This window comes from Trachemys scripta, chromosome 1, assembly GCF_013100865.1.
Source record: "Trachemys scripta elegans isolate TJP31775 chromosome 1, CAS_Tse_1.0, whole genome shotgun sequence".
NCBI classification, from domain to species: Eukaryota; Metazoa; Chordata; order Testudines; family Emydidae; genus Trachemys; species Trachemys scripta.
Window position 1 is genome coordinate 124,441,983 of NC_048298.1, and position 20,945 is coordinate 124,462,927.

The window sequence follows — 20,945 nt, forward strand, 5'->3', positions numbered from 1 at the left end:
TGAGCCTCTCCCCATGCCCCAACCCCCTGCCCCAGCCCTGATCCGCCTCCCACCCTCTGAACCCCTCAGCCCCAGCCCAGAGCACCCTCCTGCACCCCAAACTCCTAATCCCCAGCCCCATCCCAGAGCCTGCACCCCCTCCTGCACCTCAACCCCAATTTTGTGAGCATTCATGACCCACCGTACAATTTCTATTTTGTAGCTCAAAAGCTTGTATGTTTCATCAGTAGAAGTTGGTCCAATAAAAGATATTACCTCAGCCACCTTGTCTGGTTAATTTTCTGGGGCCAACATGGCTACAAAAGTGCAAACAATCACAGGGATGCTGTGTTGCTACTTGTGTGTGTGAAATGTTTTGAGACATTTGGGTGAAAAATTTTGTGTGTGTCCTGTTCAGCTGGCTTTGGGGTGTGCCAAGTTCTGGACCCCAGACCGGCAGTGGGCTGAGCGGGGCTGGTGGCTGGAACCCCAGACAAGGATCCCAGGCAAGGATCGCACTAAATTGATAAGATCTGCATTTTAATTTGATTTTAAATGAAGCTTCTTAAATATTTTAAAAACCTTATTTACTTTAAATACAACAATAGTTTATTTATATAATATAGACATAGAGAGAGACCTTCTACAAATGTTAAAATGTATTACTGGCATGGGAAACCTTAAATTACAGTGAACTTGGCACACCACTTCTGAAAGGTTGCCAACCCCTGGTATAGAGTGACCATATGTTGTACTAAGATTCTCTTGCTTTTTTTCCCAGTGAGTCAGTATAGCTTTTGCCAGCCCAGAGGTTGGGCAGCCAATGTCTTACATTTTCACAATGTTTTGTCCAACTTCCATAAAGTAAATACATGGTTAATACGAGTTAAAAAGGCCAGGGACACTTCCTTGTGAAGAATCTGTGTAGCAGATCATGCTAGAGCTGTGAAAATGTCAGTTTTTGATGGAACTTTAGAGGCAGTGATTTATCATGTATTTCTGGCAGTGCCCAAAATGTGCTGCTATTGCTAATGTCTTTCCAAACAAAAATGAGGCACAACAGGACTTCTGTAACATTTCTGTGCTACCTTAATCTAGATGAGATGATTCTGTGCTGACTTCATTTTGGTCACTTTGTGCTTTACCTACGAGTAAAACTAGGGGTTATATTTCCCCACTGCTTGGAAACCCAGCTTATTAAACTGGATAATGCCATTGATCTGTTTACAGTAGAAGGTTGATATAGAGTTGTAACTAACATTAAGACTGATGCCCACTATACATTTTAAACTAAAAAGTGGCTTTGTAAAAATGACATGGGTTTCCAACTCTATTGTGTCTCAGTCAGGGCGGAGCGCCTTGTGAGGTGTCTTCACACTAGCTCAAGGTCACAGCGCAAGAACCTAGAGAGCCTCCTGAAGCACGGTGATAGTTTTGATTTAAATGGACTTGAAGTGTACGAAGAATTGAGGACACTGTCACCAATGTTGCCACATGCAAAATCGGTGATGGACATTGTACAGTTTATTCATACCAGCAAACTTGTTGACATATATCCTAATGTGTACGTTGCCACTCGTATTCTACCGACAATTCCTGTAACAGTAGCATCAGGAGAACGGAGTTGCTCAAAACTAAAGCTCATTAAAAACTATCTCCGTTCTACAATGAGTCAGGAATGCTTGACTGGTCTTGCTATTCCTCCAATCGAACAAGACATCACTTTGTCTTTGTCATACAATGACATTATTACTGCTTTTGTAGCCAAAAAAAGCCAGAAAGATTGCTTTTAATTAAAAACAAATCCTTGTTTCAATACCTCTTCATATAAATTTCCAATAAAATGTTGACAAATTAAAAAAATTATATTATTTGCATCATTCTGTCAAATCAGAATTTTTTCTATAGCGCTACTTCTTTAGTGCTAGTCCATCAGCATTACAGTGTGCTTAATTAAGTTAAACTGGGTTTAATAACTTGCATGTGGCAAGTTTTCCAATACTGTAAGCTTATGTTTGTGTTGTTAAGAGCAAGTCAGGCACAGGGGCACCAGTTTAATAATCCCGCCTAGGGCACCGTAAATCCTAAGGACGGCCCTGATTAAGAGGACTCCTCAAATATAATTGTAGTGGAATAAAAGGCTCACATAGCTTCTCAAGTTGTCCTGTACACTTTTGTAAGTAGATGAAACGAAATTCCCGGTAACCTTCTTTCAATTCTTATACCTCAGCTTACATGACATCTGGAAAATCAGTGTATTCAGTAAACAGTCTCACATCTTGTTTAGAGAGGTAAGGTGGGTGAGGTGATATGTTTTTTGGACCAACTTCTGTTGGTGAGAGAGACAAGCTTTTGAACTACACAGAGCTCTTCTTCAGTCTGGAAAAGGTGCTATTATCCTGGGACCAACATAGCTATGACAACACTGCATACTCACATCTTGTTTTTTATATAGGCCTGGCAGGATGCTGGACTTGTCCTATCCACCACTAGTAATGAGGCCTGCAAAATGTTTGATGCTACGCTGACTCAGGTATGGAAGAGTTTTGATAAAACGTGCATTGAAGGGACTGACAAGCATAAAAATAGTGTTTGTGGCAGTTGGTTTTTGAATTGTTTACCCTTTTTATTAATTAAGTGGAGAGAGTCAGGTTAAACAATGTATTTTTAAGAAACAGATTCCCTCATTTATTGATGACATGTTAGATAATTACATCTGAAAAAACTTAGTCTCACCGTTACCATTTATCTTGTTACTTTTGAATTCACTCAGTTAGGACAATGAAAAGAAACTTAATTTCTCCTAATTTCTAGTCAATTTCACTCTTTATTATAGTATGTCACATGGACCAATGATAAGAGTCTAGGAGGCATTGAAGGATGTCTCTCCAAGTTACTAGCAGCAGATCCAACTTTTAGTAAGTATACCTTTTTAATTGTTATCACTGAGGCTGAACATACAGTACAGTAATTTTATATGGTTAACTTATTTCATATTACTCCTGGTGGAATTCTGTGCCAAAAATGCAAAATTCTGCATATCTTATTTGTCAAAATAATGCAATATAATCATGCCAGCTTCACTTATTTTGGTAATTTATTTAAACTACCATACAGAAAAAAAATCACAATAACTATTCAGCATTTCCTAAACACATGGAAGTTAAGTTACAAATGCTTGTTAACCATTACCCTGCATTCCAGTTATAATCCTGGATTTTCATTTAAATTACATTACTGGTGTTTGGTGTTCTGTAAAGTAGAATGTTGCTTTAAACTGCTCAGATTTTCACACATGAAAGCTGTACAGTTTTGCTAATCATTGTCCTGCATTTTTTTTTAATGGATAAATAAAATAGATCCTGATTTGTAATCTAACCCCATTGTGCCTCTCTGGCACAGGAGAAAAAGCAAGAAAGCACATAGCTCTTCCTAGCTGAGGATTCTGTTACTGTCATTTACAATAAGGCTCCTTTACACCCACTCTGTCAAGTGAAGGAGCCTTAATTGACTGAGAATGGGAACAATTAACTAACAATGGGAACATTAGCACCCTGCCTGCTTAGCTGTTACATTTCTGCTCTGCCTCAGGGACAGAGCCTGCTTCACACAGCCCTATGGCTCCAAGCTCGGGATGTAGCAACAGAAAAGAGAGGGACAGAGTGAGTCTCTCTCACTCCTTCCCACGCAGGCGTGTGCCCAGCACCACCCCCTTAACGTCTCTCCACAGCAGATGTGCCTGGGCTGCTATGGAAGGGGCATGTGTTCCCCACAGATTTCTTGGCTCCCCCATTTTTCTGCGGGGGAGCCAAGAAATCTGTGGAAGGTATGAATATGGCGCAGAATTCCCCCAGGAGTATCACACGCAGAAGCATAAGGGGTGGGTCCTGAAAATATACTGATTGTTTTTATTTATGTTCTACAAGATAGCCCTTTTCTTCCCTTTAGGACAATCTCTTTTAAAAGGCAAACATGAGAAATGGGCTGAAAAAATGTACTTCAAATGAACTATGAAATGTAATTACTAAAATGAATAGTAACTTGGGGGTACATGCTTGGATTTGGATCTCAGTCATATTGAGGATGCTGATGTGCTTAGGGACTGGAGGAGACAATGCTTGCTATGCAATCTCCTCCTGCTGGCTGATGAGTATGATAGGATTAATGAAAGAAAGTGACCACTTGACAGGGAAAAAATGAATGGTGGGGAAAGTGGTTAACCTCAAATTGATGTAATTGTGTTTGCATGCTAATTCCTAATTGTCCCTGATCATGTGTTTACCTTTATTGTTTTAAATACACATAGTATGATGTGATGCAGTGATAGCAATAAACTATATTGATTAAATAAAAAACTTTATTTATAAGCATGTATTAGAAAAGTACAACATTCGCCCATTGCCAGGCAGGCCAGCTGCCGTTACCACACCAAAACTCCAGTAACAAAACCTTACAGAAAAAATAAAAAAGGGCATGAACAAGTACAAAAAGTGAAACTATGTACAAGACTGAAGCCCCCTACCATTGCGTGTCCGCTACCCCCCCCATGCCGCCCATCCTCCTTTCCCTGTTTGCCATACTCTTTGTGCTGGGGGTGGGGAGTGCTGCATGGGAAAATATGGAGAGCTGCATGGGGCAAGTTTGCATGGGCCACCCAGCCATGGAGTTTTTCAAGCTCTTTTTGGACTGCATCACAGGGTACCATGCATGGGACTCATGCCATGGTGCAGGTATTGCAGCAGGACCCGATACTCTTGCAGCCATTAGCGATATAAGCTGTTCAGACAGTTTTTTCTGCTGAGCTCTATCCTCCTCCCTTAGCTGCTGTTTCTATTCCAGGAACTGTGAAGCAAGTGCTTGGTCTCATGCTGAAACCCTGTCCTCAAGATATGCAACAAGCCTGAGCCTTTCCTCTTGCTGCTCACCATACTTTTCCTCTAGCCATAAGTCCCTCTGTCTTTGGTACTGGACCTGCTTTTTGTCCCTGTTTAGAACTTTAACCATAAGTTCATCACAGAAATGCTTCCACTTGGAATGGTCTGTGAAGGTACGTCGGCCCAGGCTTCTGCTGCACTGTGGGCAAGCTATGGAGGTACTGCAGTGAATGGAGGTCAAGGGGTCTGGAACAGGACAAAACACAGAGGGTTATTGTCTCACATAGCTCAGTGCAGGCTTCTGTCCCTTCTGGGGCTGCTGCAGGCTCCACAGTGGACTGTTCCTCAGAGGTGCATCAAACAGGTCATCCAAATATGGCCCCAGGATGTGCTGCTGGTGCTCTGCCCAAAAGCCTCCTTTGGGAACAGTTTCAGCAACAGAGTCACTTTGCTGGTCTCACTCGGCGCTTGCTGCTGGCTCCCATCAGTCGCCATGCTGGATTCTGGGGTCAGCAGGGTGCCATCCCAGCTGATCACTTCATCATGCACCACTGCTGGCTCTGTGCTCAGCACAGTGCCCAGCACCTGGTCAAACTCCTCATAAAACAGGCACGTTGCCTGAGGTGTGATCCCTGGTTTTCCTGTACTCAGTCTTGAGCCACTTAATCTGCTCCCTGCAGTGATCACTGGTTTGGTAAATTTGCAACACTGCCAGCTTCTTCTCTATTTGCTGGTATGTATGGTCATTCCTTGTACTCTTACTAAAGTCCACTGTTTTGCTGGCCTCGCACCAGGGATTTACCAAAATCTGGCTGTGCTCCTGTGACCTGAAGCAGCGTACTTTGCAAAAGGCTTCTCCTGGTCAGCAAATACAGAAGGCTCTTTGATGGTGTTTGCAGCTTTGTGTTCAGAAGACAGTGGAAGTGTTAAAGGCTGACACCCAGCTGCTGCACTTAACTTAGAGGGGTTTCTTCCATTTCCCTGCAGTCAACTGGAGATTCTTGGGATAGAAAAGACAAAGGAAATTGGCCAAGAGGATTGTGGGATACTTTTGGTGGACTCACAGGACCCGAGTCAAGAGGCTGCATTTACATTACAAAGCAAGAGTTCGAATCCTGGGTCTTGGCTTGACTTGGGTTTGAACCCTTCACCCCTGCAGGCTCCTAGGATCCTAAGTACAAACTTGAGTCTGAGAGATTTGTGTGCAGATGGAAGGGGGGTTGGGCTCAATCCTGAGTCTGGGCTTACGTTGCAGTGAAGATGTACCTTAAGTTGCCTGGGCTTTCCATTGGGATCCTAACCAGTCTCTAGCACTACTGCCATCTACTGCCTCTGGCTCTCATTTAAACTTTTCTCTATAGTTTAGCCTAGAGCTTCTGCGCCTGTTAAATTACTTGCAATTCTTAGTGTCTAATGTTTATCCATGCTGCTTTCTTCAGCGATGGGACATGTGATTGCTAATGGCTTGGTTCTGATTGGCACTGGAACTTCAGTGAGGTTAGACAAAAAGCTGGACAGTGCGATGAAAAAGATGATGGCACTTTCAGAATCGCAACCACTGACTGAGAGGGAGAAGCTACACGTTTCTGCACTTGACATGTTTGCCAGTGGGTAAGCGGTTGGTTTTTAGAGAAGAGGTGGAGAGGGTTTTGTTATTCAAAATGTGTATAGTGTAGTTGCATGTTGCTATTTCATTTTCATTTTTATTGTTGTCTTGGCTTCTTTCAGTCCTCTTGAGTGACTGTATGCATCACTGTGCTAATTAACAAGCAATATCATAATAAAAATTATTGTTATGGTGCTAGCATACTAAACTTAATTAGTTTTAAGCATTCTGTATTTTAAAACCTACCATTATTCCAATAATGGACTAAATTATTTTTAAAACTAAAATCACTCAAGGGGGTAAATCTTTGGTTATGCTGAAACTTGAGCATAGCATCCCATGGAGCTGGGGCTGCAGGAGTCTTTTCCTATTCTTCTTTTTATAGCCCCCGTGCACCACAAGCTCTGTTTCCTCTAAAGTGGAGAGATGATACATAGTTGGAAGCACTCCCAGAAAATTAGGACTTTGGGGATTTGAGCATTTACAGAAATATATTGAATTTGCATATCCTGTCAAAAATATTGCACGCTATTAGTTTTGGTTATTTGCTTTCTGTCAATATGAAAATACTTTTATGCTAATATTTGATAACAAAGGTTAGGAATGAAATTACTAAAGCTCTGACCCCGCAAGTTCAGTTTGCATGGTGGGACCCCTGCACCTGTGAAGAACTAAATGAACTTCCGTGAGTCTCTCTGCAGGTGTGAGGATCTTCCCATGTGGCTCAACATGCAAGATCAGGGCCAAAAGGTAATTCATTTTCCCTTCTGCTACAGTGCATTACTAGTAACAAAGAATGCCATATACATGATTGTGTAGAAAGTACTCTGTGAAGACAGTATAACAATCGCGTATATTATAAATTAAGAAAAATTCCTGCAAGCTAGGAAATTGTCACTTCCTGTTAGGTTTTTCACTTACACCTGCTGGAGTAGTATAAGTTTAGAAATATTAGACTGAGACAGTTAGGTCTTGCTGACTCTGTCAATGATTAATATTTTTTCTTCTCTCTAGGTGTTTTCCCAAAGCTTGTGATGTATGGGATCAAATTCTACGGGACCATCCAACTGACATACTAGCGCTCAAATTTGCCCAGGCCACTTACTTTTACATGGGATGTCAAACACAGATGCGAGACTCTGTGGCCCGTGTTTATCCTTACTGGACACCTGATATTCCTCTTAGTAGGTATGCAAGAGTTGATCTTCAGATGTCTGTGGATCTCCACCTCTGCTTTGCATAAGTTCAGAAGCTTCTGGTCAGCAATGTGTGAGGCTGTTGCAAACTTTTCCTGATTAGTCCTGCAATCACTGCCTGAGGACAGATAAGGGAGTGCCAACTAACCACCTTTGTATGCTTTAAAAATATGCATATAAGAATGAACTTTTTTTTTTTTTGCATTCCTATTGACCCATTGGTCAGTTGTTTTTAACTGAGATTTTGTCTGAATGGGTCATTGATGATGTTGATTAATTTATAGTACTCAAAAATGTCACAAATGATATATGAAGACATGGGGTGAAATCCTGTCCTAATAAAGTCAATGGCAAAACTCCCATTGACTTCTGTTGGGCCAGTTTTGTATCCATGGTCTTTACTCAAAAGAATGTACAGCTAAGCTGCAAGACTTTACAAGAAGGAAGCAGAACTGGGAGAGGAAAATGCAGCCCTGGGACCCGGTTTTAATTTGGACTGCCAAACCATTGTTCTGAAATAAGAATTGGGATTTTCCTAAAAAGAGTTGTGCAATGAGGAAATCTAGTTCAGCCTGCTTGCTGCCTAACTTAAGAACTAAGTGTACATGCTGACTCAGCTCTCTCAGGAAGAGGGCTGCTGTGCTGCACCCATCTAAAACTTCTGGTGCGTCATGAAATGCTGCAGGATGATCCAGTTTGGTCTTCTGGAATTAATGCAAGATAATTTAAATATGTTGACATATCAGTTACTTATCAAACATGCATTAGAACAGGTTTTGGGTTTTTTTAAACAAAAAATTCAAACTCTTGAAAGGCAAAAAAAGCTACTAGCGTTAAACTCATGAAAGGATTTTAACTTTGAATTATAAAAGAAATTTAGAGCTGAGTGCAGAGATAAATTTATAAGTGGATACACAGGTTGACATACAGAGGTAGATGTACAAAGCATCCATATGCAACCAGCTCCTGCCCTGACACTATAAGCTGTATGAATACAACCTTGTGACCAGCATACTGTATCTCTTCCTCCAAAACAAACTTACTTTGTTACCTCAGCAATGCAGGAAGAAAGACAAGGTGCTATGGATGTGGTTTAATTAGGTCACAATTTTATTCGCTTTACATATCTGGGAATACATGGCAATAAATTGTTCAGGCCATTGTTAATTGTTTCTGCCTATTTGGGAAGGTAGCTGTCAGCCTTCTCCCTTCCCAGTCTATTGCTGGGACCCTACTACCTTCCTCTCATATGAGGGTTAAGAGGAGTTGGAAAAAAGGGTGTGTTGTCTCCCTTCTATTCCAGACCTTAGGAGCCCCAAGTACCCCTTACCCAGCTTCCTGAGCTATGCCTTCCCTTAGGTCCACTTCCAACTCCTGTTTACCAGGTATCCCCTCTGTAACAAGTACCTGCACTGGACTCCTGCCACATCTGCTACCTACTAAATTTGACATTTGACTCCTTCCTGTCCCACCGGGTCTTTGACCTGCTGTGAGGCAGGAGAAAAAACCCATCACGCCTCAGCCAATCTGGCAGTGAGGGTATAATTCCTTCCCAGCCCCAAAAGAGAAAAAGCGACAAGTTCAGTGTCCACAGCAAATCATAAAAAGTCTGCTCCCATAGATGGGAGTGCTGCTGGACAGTGACTGAGGAGAGAGAGAGATCCTTCTGGAATACACAGGGTATAAATACCTTCCCCTTCTCTGGTGGGTTCGTGCACCCCACTCCCCCAAATCTGGCCAGTTCCTGTTTCTCTGTTTGCTCCAGTCGGGTAAGTCTGTTCCTGTTTCCCCTTCCACATAACCCAAATACAGTAGGGACCTTAAAGGAGCCCTGTCCCCTTTTTCCTGCTGCCTGCACAAAGACCCACCGCATTTAGTTGCAGTGAGTACACTCCAGAAAGTGGACAAAGAGCTGACAAAACTTTGACAGTATTTGATGTATCTAGCATGGGAACCCAACAGTGTCATGTGGAGAACACACAACATAGTAGGCAGAGTTAGGATTCTCTGAAGAACAGCAAATTCTGACTTTTTGAGATGTCCAGTATAAACTTAAGAATTTCAAGCTTTTGCTCTGACTAACTACAGTATTCTGATATCATGAGTGCAAGTAATTAATTAAATGCATCTTAATGATTCCTTTTTGTCTGGGAATAAGCACTGGTATCTATTTTATTATACTTTGCAGAGCTTCAGTAGAACAGTGGGAAAGAAAACTGCTACAGTACCCAGACATAAAGTACCCTTTTTCGCCTCTCTGTAAAATCTTTTCTCTTCAAAATATATTAAATTGGGAAAATGATACAATATCTACAACATTATACTTTGGAAATATATGCACTGAATATTGTAAACATACTGTACTTGATTTCTTTAAAATACTCTGCATCTCACAAAGTTCTGTGTGATTTTTTTTTTGTAGTTAGCACAAAACATGAATACATATATCTTCCCATTCCAGGTATGTTGGGAAAGAAAAAGTTGGGCATTTCCTCAATATGCTAATTTTTTGTAGGAAAAAAATCAGATTCTGTGTACTTTCTCCTTTTCCCACTATTCGGTATTAATATGTGCAGTGGAAGAATTATTTTGTATTGAAATTTTTTAATGTGCTTTGCAATACTAGCTTTATCCTCCTACTTCTAAATGAGGTTTTCCTTTTGTTTAGCTATGTGAAAGGCATATACTCCTTTGGACTAATGGAAACTAATTATTTTGATCGTGCTGAAAAGCTCGCCAATGAGGTAAACAGGACACTATTGGTGCTAAAAGGTTTTTAAGTTTTTAATCTTATTTGGTATTCAGATGTTCCTTTGAGAGAGAAGATAAATGACAATTTAAAATAAATTAAACAAAAGTAAGCAACTGTTCTGAAATTCATAACCGTTCATGTGCCACATCCTTATGGTAAGTTATGGGCCTTTGAGACCTAAGAATAGGGGATTTCCCCCTTTTCCTTAGTTTTTGCTGGCTTTTTAAATTCATGATCGGAGGGGGAGGGAAGGATGAGAGTGAAGGACAGGCAGAATCTTGCTATGCAAGCTGGAGAGAATAAAATGGAAACTTGTCATTGAGAAATGCATTTGAGACTTGAGTCCGTTTGCCATCAAATCTTAGGAATGGTAACAGCCCCCTAGTAAAATATCAGACATGCAATAGGTTAATCTGATGAGCACTCTGCATAATGCCTTGGTAAATTAGGTATATGTCATTCATTCTTTATAAGTATGATCTCATTTGCAGTGGTAATGAAAAGCTGGCAACATAACCACATGACCAAGGATTCCAGTAAAATAGGAAAGTTACATGAATTATAGCACAAATGGAATCTATTGGCATCTTCGTATGTTTTTGCCAAACTGCTTAGATGTTGCCAGATTGCTGAAAGTAATAGAACTTAAATCTCTTATTTTACATTAAATTGACAGCAAATGAAATTTGTGGGCGATGTGGGAGGGATTTACAGATGAATGGAGAATTGTTGGAATAGTAAAGATGCAGCTGTCTGATATTCAGAACTTAGCAGAGCATGTTCTTGTTATAGGAAAGTAGTTAACTGCAAGGAACCGTATTATTATTTTCTTTTACAGCAAGTGATCAACTCATATGCTCCCCATATGGAGGGTATGAGATGGGCATAAATCATGGCTTTGCCCATGCCATATGACTCTTCTGAGCCTGAAGGATAAGGAAAGATTGTAAAATGAAGTGTAATTTGGTGGTCTTGGTTCAGGCCTTCATTCTGAAACTACTTTGCAACTGGTATCTGTTCAATAGATGCTAGCAAGTGAATTCATCCAGCAAACATTTTTTTCTTCTTTCTGTTGAAACCAGTCTCCCAGGATATGATTGAAGTTATAAGCAGAGATATACTTAATACCCATCATGTATGAGAAACATTCTTCAGTTTCTATACTCGCAATAGAATGTATAGTTATTTGTAATGTACCCAGTATGCATCATGCTATTTTCTCTTTTCCCACTACCAGGCCTTAGCTATAAACCAGTCAGATGCATGGTCTGTCCATACCATAGCACACATAAATGAAATGAAAGCAGACCTGAACAATGGGTTGACATTTATGAAGCAAACTGAAAACAACTGGAAGGTAAATTTCCTTAACAGTTCCTCTGATGTGGCTGACTGTGGGTTTTTTCCTCCTTCCACTAAATACTAGTGATTCCTCTTTATGTAGCATACTTTTAATCAGATCTGTTTCCTAATGAAATTTGTAGACTTTCATAAATAATAGGAAACTACTGCTTCAAGATGGAATCTCCATTCATGCCACTTTGGAAGCAACAGGCAGAAAATGTAACAACAGTTCCATATTTCAGAAATCCACCTTGGGTATTAGTCATCCAAAAATTCCCCTCAATGTTTATAGCTGAGATTAGTGATACACAATTAAAACAAAAAAACCCCAACAACTCCAAACTCATTCCCCGAAGTTTCTGTTTTAATGACCTAAATAAAAACTTTTAAAGCAAATGGGTGAAATACTGGTCCCACTGAAGTCAATAAAAGTTTTTCTATTGACTATAGTGTATCCAAGATTTCACCCAAAATTCTATGAGTTCTCATATTTTACCTCAAAATATTGAGGTAAGTTCTGAAGGCATCTTTAACTAGCATGTGATCTTACATATAAAAATATTTCACAATTCATAAGCACATCAGAGTTGTTAGACATTTTGAGTATGTCTACATTGCAATGTAAGCCCATGGTTAGTGGGGCTTTAGTCAGGTGACCCATGCTAGGGAACTCTGGGCTTGAGCATCTACATCAGTGGTTCCCAAACTTGTTCCGCCGCTTGTGCAGGGAAGTCCTTGGCGGGCCGGGATGGTTTGTTTACCTGCCGCGTCCGCAGGTTCGGCCGATTGCGGCTCCCAGTGGCTGCAGTTCGCTGCTCCAGGCCAATGGGAGCTACTGGAAGCAGTGGCCAGTACGTCCCTTGGCCCGCGCTGCTTCCAGCAGCTCTCATTGGCCTGGAGCAGCGAACTGCGGCCACTGGGGGCCACGATCGGCCAGACCCGCGGAAGGGGCAGGTAAACAAACCAGCCCGGCCCACCAGGGGCTTTCCTTGCACAAGCAGCGGAACAAGTTTGGGAACCTCTGATCTACATTATATTTTAACCCTAAGGCTCTGGCTTCCACACAGTAGAGTGCAGACCCGAGTCAAAGTAACCATGTCCAGAGTCCCTAATGCTGCCCCTCCCCACCCCAAAATGTGGCCCTCTAGCCCTAGGACGGTGCACTGTGGGGAAAGCTTTGTGTCCGTCCCCCCTACACACACACACACACATTACCAGGAAGCAGCTCATTTTGCAAAAGGCTTCATCAGTTTGCTCTCCATTGCAAACCCAGGAGGCTCTCTGATAGTGTGCTTGCAGATCAGTGATCCAAAGAGAATGGGTTAATGCTGACGTGAGCTGTTGCCATTTGCAAAGAGGGAGTGGTGGCTTCCATTTTCAATAGAGTGAATTGCAGGTTGTTGGGATAGAGGGGACTAAGGAAATTGTCCCATGAAATTGGGATACTTCTGGCTGACTCTTGGGACCTGAATCAAGCGGGGCTGTGTCTACACTGTGAGGGAATAGTGCTCAGACCCTGGTTACTGTCGGAACTCAAGCTTGGATCCTCCAGTCTTGCAGGGTCCTGGGACCCTGGGTTAGTGCAATTGCAGTGTAGGTGCAAGGATTGTTAGGCTTGAGCCCTGGCTCAAGCACGGGCTTGACATACCCAAAGGGAGGTGGCCAGTAGATAAAACATTTTACATGCCACTTGTGATTTGGATCATGAGCAATATATATGTGCATAGGATGCTTTTATTTGCTGTGGCTATGGGCCCTTTGCTCTGATATGCAGGCAATAAAGTGAAATTTATGAGCTTTCTACTAAGCCTAAGATCAGCAATTTAAGAATAAATTGAGGGACTTGACAAAACTACTTCATGAAAAGATTAGTGAACATAGAATGAATTGTAGGGAGACACAATCAAAGCAAGATTGTAAAAGACCTCAACTTGTGTTTGCTTTTGGGGAGGGGAGGATGTTAAAAGATTGACTGGAAAGGAAAGGAAAATGGTGCTTGTGCCCTTTTCTGTTCATGTTCTTATATCATATCCATCTGAGCATGGTCCAGTAATGCACTAAATCAGTGGTTCTCAACCAGGGGTATGTGTACCCTTGGGGGTACACAGAGGTCTTCCCGAGGATACATCAACTCATCTAGATGTTTGCCTGGTTTTACAACAGGCTACATAAAAAGCGCTAGAGAAGTCAGTACAAACTAAAATTTCATACAGACAATGACTTGTTTAAAGTGCTCTATATCCTATACACTGAAATTTAAGTAAAATATTTACAGGGACGGCTCTAGGATTTTTGCCGCCCAAAGCAAAAACAATTTTGGCCGCCCACCCCCCCCCATTTAATTACCCCACCCCTGGCCCCGCCTCAACTCCGCCCCTTCCCCAAATCCCCAGCCCTGCCTCCTCCCCCCAGGCTCTCAAGCCTAAGAGGGAGGGAGGGGGAGAAGCGGCGCTGCGCCGCGGCCACTCAGAGTCTCCTCCCCTCCCAGGTTTGAGAGCCTGGGAAGGAGGGGGAGACTCCGAGTGGCCGCGGCGTGGGCGCCGCTGCTCCCCCTCCCTCCCAGGCGCCCAAGCCTGGGAGGGAGGGGGAGCAGCGGCGCGCGAAACGGCCGCTTGGGATCTCCCCCTCCCTCCCAGGTTTGAGAGCCCCGAGCCGCCGCGGTGCGCAAAACAGCTGATTTGCGCGCCGCTGCTCCCCCTCTCTCCCAGGTTTGAGAGCCTGGGAGGGAGGGCGAGTAGCGGCGCACGAATCAGCTGTTTCGGGCGCTGTGGCAGCAGCAGCAGAGGTGAGCTAGGGCGGCCGGGGCACATTTTTAGGGGCAGCATTCTGGCGCCGGCCATGCCGCCCCTAAAAATGTGCCGCCCCAAGCACCAGCTTGTTTTGCTGGTGCCTAAAGCCAGCCCTGAATATTTATATTCCAATTGATTTTGATAATGATATGGTAAAAATGAGAAAGTAAGCAATTTTTCAGTAATAGCGTGCTGTGACACTTTTATATTTTTATGCCTGATTTTGTAAGCAAGTAGATTTTAACCTGGGGGTATGCAAGACCAATCAGACTCCTGAAAGGGGTACAGTAGTCTGAAAGATTGAGAACTAAATAACATAACCAGTATCTGTCATGTGGGTCTTTTCCTTCTTTCTTTCTCCTCAGGCAGAACATTGTGTGTAGATTTTTAACTTTTGTCTGCTGTATGCAATGTATTTAATAGTGAAGGAAAGGTATCAAAGAAATGCACCTTGCATTTGGAACAGAAGGTGGTGAAGTTTGTGGTGGTTCTTACAACCCACAGGAGTTTGCTCCAAGAAAGGTCTGTCTGCTGTAGGAATGAGCTTTATCCTTGCAATTGACAGTTCCACTACTCAGGGGGCAGAGCTGTATCAAGAAGGCCTAAAGAGGTTTGGGGTTGTTTTCTGCTTGTTTTTAAAAATTAGAAATCTTCAATATCAAGATCAGTATTATAGACGGAGAGCTTTCTGAGCACTACTTGAAGGTTCAGGCATATCACATTTCAGAGAGAGATCTTTTTTTCCCCTTTGCTGATCAACTTTGAGGACAACAGCAACAAAACAAACAAAAACACGGCACCAAAACTAACAAACAAAATTGTAATGAACTATAAATAGAAAATTTGGGTGAAATTTTCAAAAGCACCTGAGTGCTCTCTCAGCTGCCGCCTACCTTGTAAATACCTAAAGTCCCATGGTGCCTAAGTTTCTGCAGAAAATGTCCCCTAGGAACCTACATTTCTATTGTGGGCATAGTCACGGTCCACTGTGTTCCGATGACTGGACACCTAGCTCACACCTAAGCACCAGCAGGATCCTCAGGCTAGCGTTGCCCTACTTATCTCATCTGCAGGGCCCAATTCAGCAGGTTTGCTCAGAGCATGCCTACTGGATTGGGCTTTGCATAAAATGCAGCCTGTGCGGGAAGGTGCTGCCACCTTCTTACAGCCTTTACCCCAGTGGTGAGAGCATTCATCTAGGAGATTCCTTGGTTGGAATCCCCACTTTACCTGGAATTTGGATCCAGGTCTGCCACCTCCCAGGAATGGGTCCTAACTGCTGGGCTATGGGATATTATGGGGTGAGTCTCTCTCAGTCTCTCCTGTTGAAGCTGTTCCACGTTATATAAATAATTACTCATTAGAACGTAGGTCTTCCACATCCCAGGTGAGTGCCCTAACCACTGGGCTATAGAGTGAGAATGACTGTTTCTCTGGCCCAGTGACTTTAATTATTTGTACAAAGTAGAACAGCTTTTTGCAAGAAAGGACTTAGGCACTAACTCCAGGAAAGGGTTCATGCTTGTGATTCCCAAGCTGAAGGAGGCACCTTCCACTGGTCTCGATTTAGGTGCCTAAATCCCTTTGAGGGGTGCACTTAGGCCACACCCTTCCCCTAGGCATTTCTTATAGGTTAGCCTATGCAGCACTAAGAAGCTACATTTTATTCATAGGGAAGGGACCAATAATCTTATTTGCGTGACATTTGGAACAGATTACTGTATAGGCCAAACTTGCTAATGTCACTTTTATGTCTAACATTTAATCACCTGAGTCAGTAGAGTCCTTGTTGTAGTTTAATATTAAACAAGTTATGATAAACCACTGGCGTTATGTAAACAACATAAAATGCTGACATACGGAGAACTCTCCCACATCTCGGAGGTTTGTACTGAAGTAGTCACCACTAAAATGAGCACTTTGTTCCTTTAGAGATAAGATTAAATTTAACTTCTCCATTGGGCAGGAATAGGTAGTTTTAGAGTCTGTGATTATTGTACTTATCTGAGTTGCCACCAATATATTGTGGATTCAGATTCCTGTTTGTTACACTGGTGCAACCCTGTTGTCTTCAGTGGATTTGTGCCAGCGTAATCAAAGGCAGATTAAGGTTTCCTGAGCCCTGGGCCAGAGCAAGTGGGGGGTCTCTACCCATCCCTTCTGCCTGTGGCCTTGCCCACAGCTCCACCCCTTTCTGCCCCTTCCCTGGGGGTGGGACCTGCCCTTGTTCCACCAAGGGTCCCCCCCATTTCACCTCCCCACTGCAGCCCCACAACCCCTTTTGCTCCTTTCTCCCCTCTGCCCCTCACTGAGGCCCCAAGACTGGAGAAGCTCTGACTCCTTGCCACAGCCCTGGGCTGCAATGGGAAGTGAGAGCTCCTCCAGTCCCAGGGCCACAGCTGGGATCCAGGTGCTGGGGCTTCCCCTGCTGCCCTGCAGCTTCTGCGGGGGGGACGGGTGGGGCTTCCCCTATCCCGCAGCTTTGGCTGGGGATGAGGTCGGGGGGGGCTGTGGGTGGGGCTTCTCCCCACCTGGTGGGGAGAAGCCATGGAGTGGTGTTGGGGTGCGGGGACTTCCCCCGCCCCGTCTGCCCGGTGGCTGGGGCTCCGGGCTTCTGCTGCTGGGCAGCGGATTATTTCCAGGGGCCCCCCAGTTGGTGGGGACCCCTGAGCACGGGCCCCATGGGCCCAGTGGCTAATCTGCCATTGGTGTAACAGAGAGGAGTATTTGACCTTATGCTTTCAGCCTATGGCTGGAAAGGCAGGCGTGAAGTTAGTCCAGTCTGTGTAGAGGTTTTCCAATAAAGGTGCCATTGAATGAGGTAGAGTCTGATTCAAAATGCAGTTCTGCTTTGAAAAGTTGCTCTATAGAACTTGAATTGTGAGGTTCCATATTTGTCTCTCTCTACATATCCACAAAGAGCAAGTCTATTGAGTAAGAATGTGCTGTTGTCAGTTTTCAGACTGGAACAACAGTTTAAGCTTCTTGGCTCTAATATCTACTGATTTATTAGGCCCTCAGATTTGGATGCCCTGGATCTGTTTAGATCAGAATTTAAATTGGAAGTAAAATATTTTCTCTCTCTTCTCAGGACTGTGACATGCTTGCTTGCCATAATTACTGGCACTGGGCTTTGTATTTTATTGAAAAGGTATGAGCACACTTCTACATCTATATACTATCTGCTCCAGTTGGATTAATATTCTCATATTAACAGGCAGACCTGACAAAAAGGGTATGGTCTGCTTTCCTCCCTTCTTTCTATTTGGATGTTCTTATGAAATACTGCAGTATAATTTGTGGTGTTTGGTTATATCGGGTCACGTTATATCAGGGTAGAGGTGTACAGTTTTTTCCTACACATAGAATGTAAGAGTCTGGAGTTTGCAAAAATTACATGAGAGAGACTAATAGGGCCACTATGTTAAAGAAATGAGAGATTTTATGCTGTTAATTTCCCCCTAGTCTTAAAAATATTTAAGATCTATTTAAACTCTTTACAAATATGTGTATGTTATCCTGAACCTATTGGGCTGCAATATATATTTTCTTTGGATTTAATAATACTTAACACTTAACGTGTTGGGGCAAAAATTAGCAGGGAAATAAATGGTGGTATGTAAGTGGCAAAGCAGTATGAGTTGGTGAGGCAATACATGTTAATGACAAAGAGTGTAATTTGCCCCAATTTAGCAGTTAATTAATACAAAACTTCGTGTTACACCGTAACTGGAGAGGGTAAGATAAAGCAAACCCCTTCCTTACTTTATTGAAACCTTTTCCAAGTTACTTTTCTTCCTACGGCTCCCCTCCCAATACCCATGTGTTAACATGTACTATATGTTGCATTTGTTTTGCACATCCACTGAAATGAGATTTCCATGATAATTTTGCGTGGTAAATTTAATATTAATCCACGTTGAATTTTCCTTTAAATTTATTCAGAGCTCTTTGATTAAGTTCTGGATGAAAGCCACAAAATAACTTTAGAGTTTATTTTATTTTTATGTATAATTGCTTTTTATGTAATATGACTTGAGGTACTCTCTTCTTAGACTCTATAATACACATAATAAATAATAATCAGATAGCCCACTTGTTCTCCTCTCCCATATCTAATCTGGGTATGTTGCACATGGACATTTATTGATGGGATCACTGATATTCTTTTAAAAATTTGCTATTACTGAACTCTAGCAGTCACTTACGGACACTGTATCCTAAAGGTCATGACACAATCCTCCTTTGGTTTTACAGGGTGACTATGAGGCTGCTTTGACAATTTATGACAATCATGTGAGTATAAACCATTTCTGGTGTAGTGAAAATACATTGTTCAAATGAAATGGTGTGCACATGCCTCATTTTGTATTTGATGTAAAATATATAAAGGTGTGATACCATTTTCTGGTTTTATTTTGAAATGTTTAATTAGTATTTTAGAGTGACTATTCAACTCAACTGGCAAAATCACAAATGAAGTTACAGAGTCATCCTAAACCCGTGCCAAAAACCCCTTTATCTCACACCATCATATTTAATGTTGTTTATATCACTTTTTATTTAAATATTTTTAGTGTTTTCCAATTATTTTTATTGATACCACTTTCATATCCTGTTATCTTTAGTCAAGCTGCCATAGTTGCTATGTAGATGCCTTGGCGGGACAGGGGGAAAAAAAGATAATCTTTGAAAGTTTAACATTATGTAAAATAGTTTTTCTATAAATCTAAGATGTCATGATTAGTAATTAATCTACGAGATCTGATTTTAATCTAATTACTAGTTAGGCTTCTTCCTTAGTCATGTCTTTTCCTTTCTAGGTGACTTATAAAATTTTTTGCTATCTGAACTTTGGAAGAATCTTTCTAAAATAATCCACAGCAAATTAACCAGGAATCTGTATAACAGGTCACTTCATGCCTGTTTTGGTGTGAAACTTTACAAAAATATCTCGTTCTACCCTTGTGATTGTTGCAAAGTAATAGAGGTACTTATGGTCCATTTGGGGGAGATCAGAGATTATAGAAAAGGTAGTTTTCACACATACTATATTTGATTTTATAAATGGAAAAACACCACAGATAAAATAATATGAATAATATTTTTAGATTGCTGTATTTCTGAAAGTTGCAATTTGGGTTGTTAAAAAATAGTTATATGTGGAAGAGTAAGAGGATAGAATTAATTTTGTACTGTCAAAGTAAGTTTATCTTCAGGTTAACTTCCACTTAAATATGGGTAATGCAACATAAGAATGCTTTCTGATTATAGATTGCTCCTGCATGCCTGTCAAACAGAAGTATGTTAGCTGTGCTAGATAACTGCTCCATGCTGTACCGGCTTCAGTTGGAAGGTAAAAGAACTATTAGTTTCTGCTTCAGTCTACTCATTCTTCTTAAAAGAGTAAGGTAAAAGGCTCGTCCTCCAAAATGCAACAGGTGAAGGTTTAGGTAAATATACAGAGCGAGTCCGAGCAGTGGGTTATGCTAGAGAAGAGATCTTCAAAGAGAAGCTGTTCTTCAGAGGTGAATTTTAAGTATATACTAATGAACATTACCTTTATTTCTCCCTACAATTTATTATTTTCCTGCAACTACAATATTCCATTCAACCAAATTAATAAAGGTCACATTTTTCTTTTCAGAGATCTAATTTTTTCAACCTAATGTTAAAAGATCAAATGCATAAGCTGTTAAAAAGCCATTAACTTCTCTTTTAGTAAATATCAAGGGTGCTAGAGGGGGTACCTGTGGTGCGGGTGCTCACTGGAGATGGGGGGCAGTGTCACTCCCTGTCAGGGTGACTGGCGCAAGCCTAGGACCCAGTGACTGACAACCATCCAAGTTTGCAGATGACACTAAACTGGGAGGAGTGGTAGATACGCTGGAGGGTAGGGATAGGATACAGAGGTAGACAAATTAGAGGTTGGGCCAAAAGAAATCTGATGAGGTTCAACAAGGACAAGTGCAGAGTCCTGCACTTAGGATGGAAGAATCCCATGCACTGCTACAGACTAGGGACCGAATGGCTAGGCAGCAGTTCTGCAGAAAAGGACCTAGGGGTTACAGTGGACGAGAAGCTGGATATGAGTCAACAGTATGCCCTTGTTGCCAAGAAGGCTAACGGCATTTTGGGCTGTATAAGTAAGGGCATTGCCAGCAGATCGAGGGACGTGATCGTTCCCCTCTATTTGACATTGGTGAGGTCTCATCTGGAGTACTGTGTCCAGTTTTGGGCCCTACACTACAAGAAGAATGTGGAAAAATTGGAAAGAGTTCAGCAGAGGGCAACAAAAATGATTAGGGGGCTGGCGCACATGACTTGTGAGGAGAGGCTTAGGGAACTGAGATTGTTTAGTCTGCAGAAGAGAAGAATGAGGGGGGATTTGATAGCTGCTTTCAA

The 20,945-nt window shown here is 42.1% G+C and overlaps 1 protein-coding gene across 2 annotated transcripts in view; it reads left to right on the forward strand.

Annotated features, from left to right (window-relative positions):
* Positions 1–20,945, forward strand: part of LOC117884127 (tetratricopeptide repeat protein 38-like) — a 30,095-nt gene that overhangs the window by 992 nt on the left and 8,158 nt on the right. Inside the window, exons 1-10 of one of the 2 annotated variants that reach the window (XM_034784281.1) lie at positions 2,498–2,512; positions 2,816–2,897; positions 4,819–5,026; positions 6,293–6,464; positions 7,474–7,647; positions 10,324–10,399; positions 11,645–11,764; positions 17,632–17,691; positions 18,798–18,836; positions 19,815–19,896. In XM_034784281.1, coding sequence (XP_034640172.1) covers positions 4,999–5,026; positions 6,293–6,464; positions 7,474–7,647; positions 10,324–10,399; positions 11,645–11,764; positions 17,632–17,691; positions 18,798–18,836; positions 19,815–19,896 — 751 coding nt within the window. In that variant the 5' untranslated portion in view covers positions 2,498–2,512; positions 2,816–2,897; positions 4,819–4,998. Of the gene's footprint in view, positions 1–2,434; positions 2,513–2,815; positions 2,898–4,818; positions 5,027–6,292; positions 6,465–7,473; positions 7,648–10,323; positions 10,400–11,644; positions 11,765–17,631; positions 17,692–18,797; positions 18,837–19,814; positions 19,897–20,945 lie in introns of those variants that run through there. The other variant, XM_034784273.1, reaches the window with a different exon arrangement.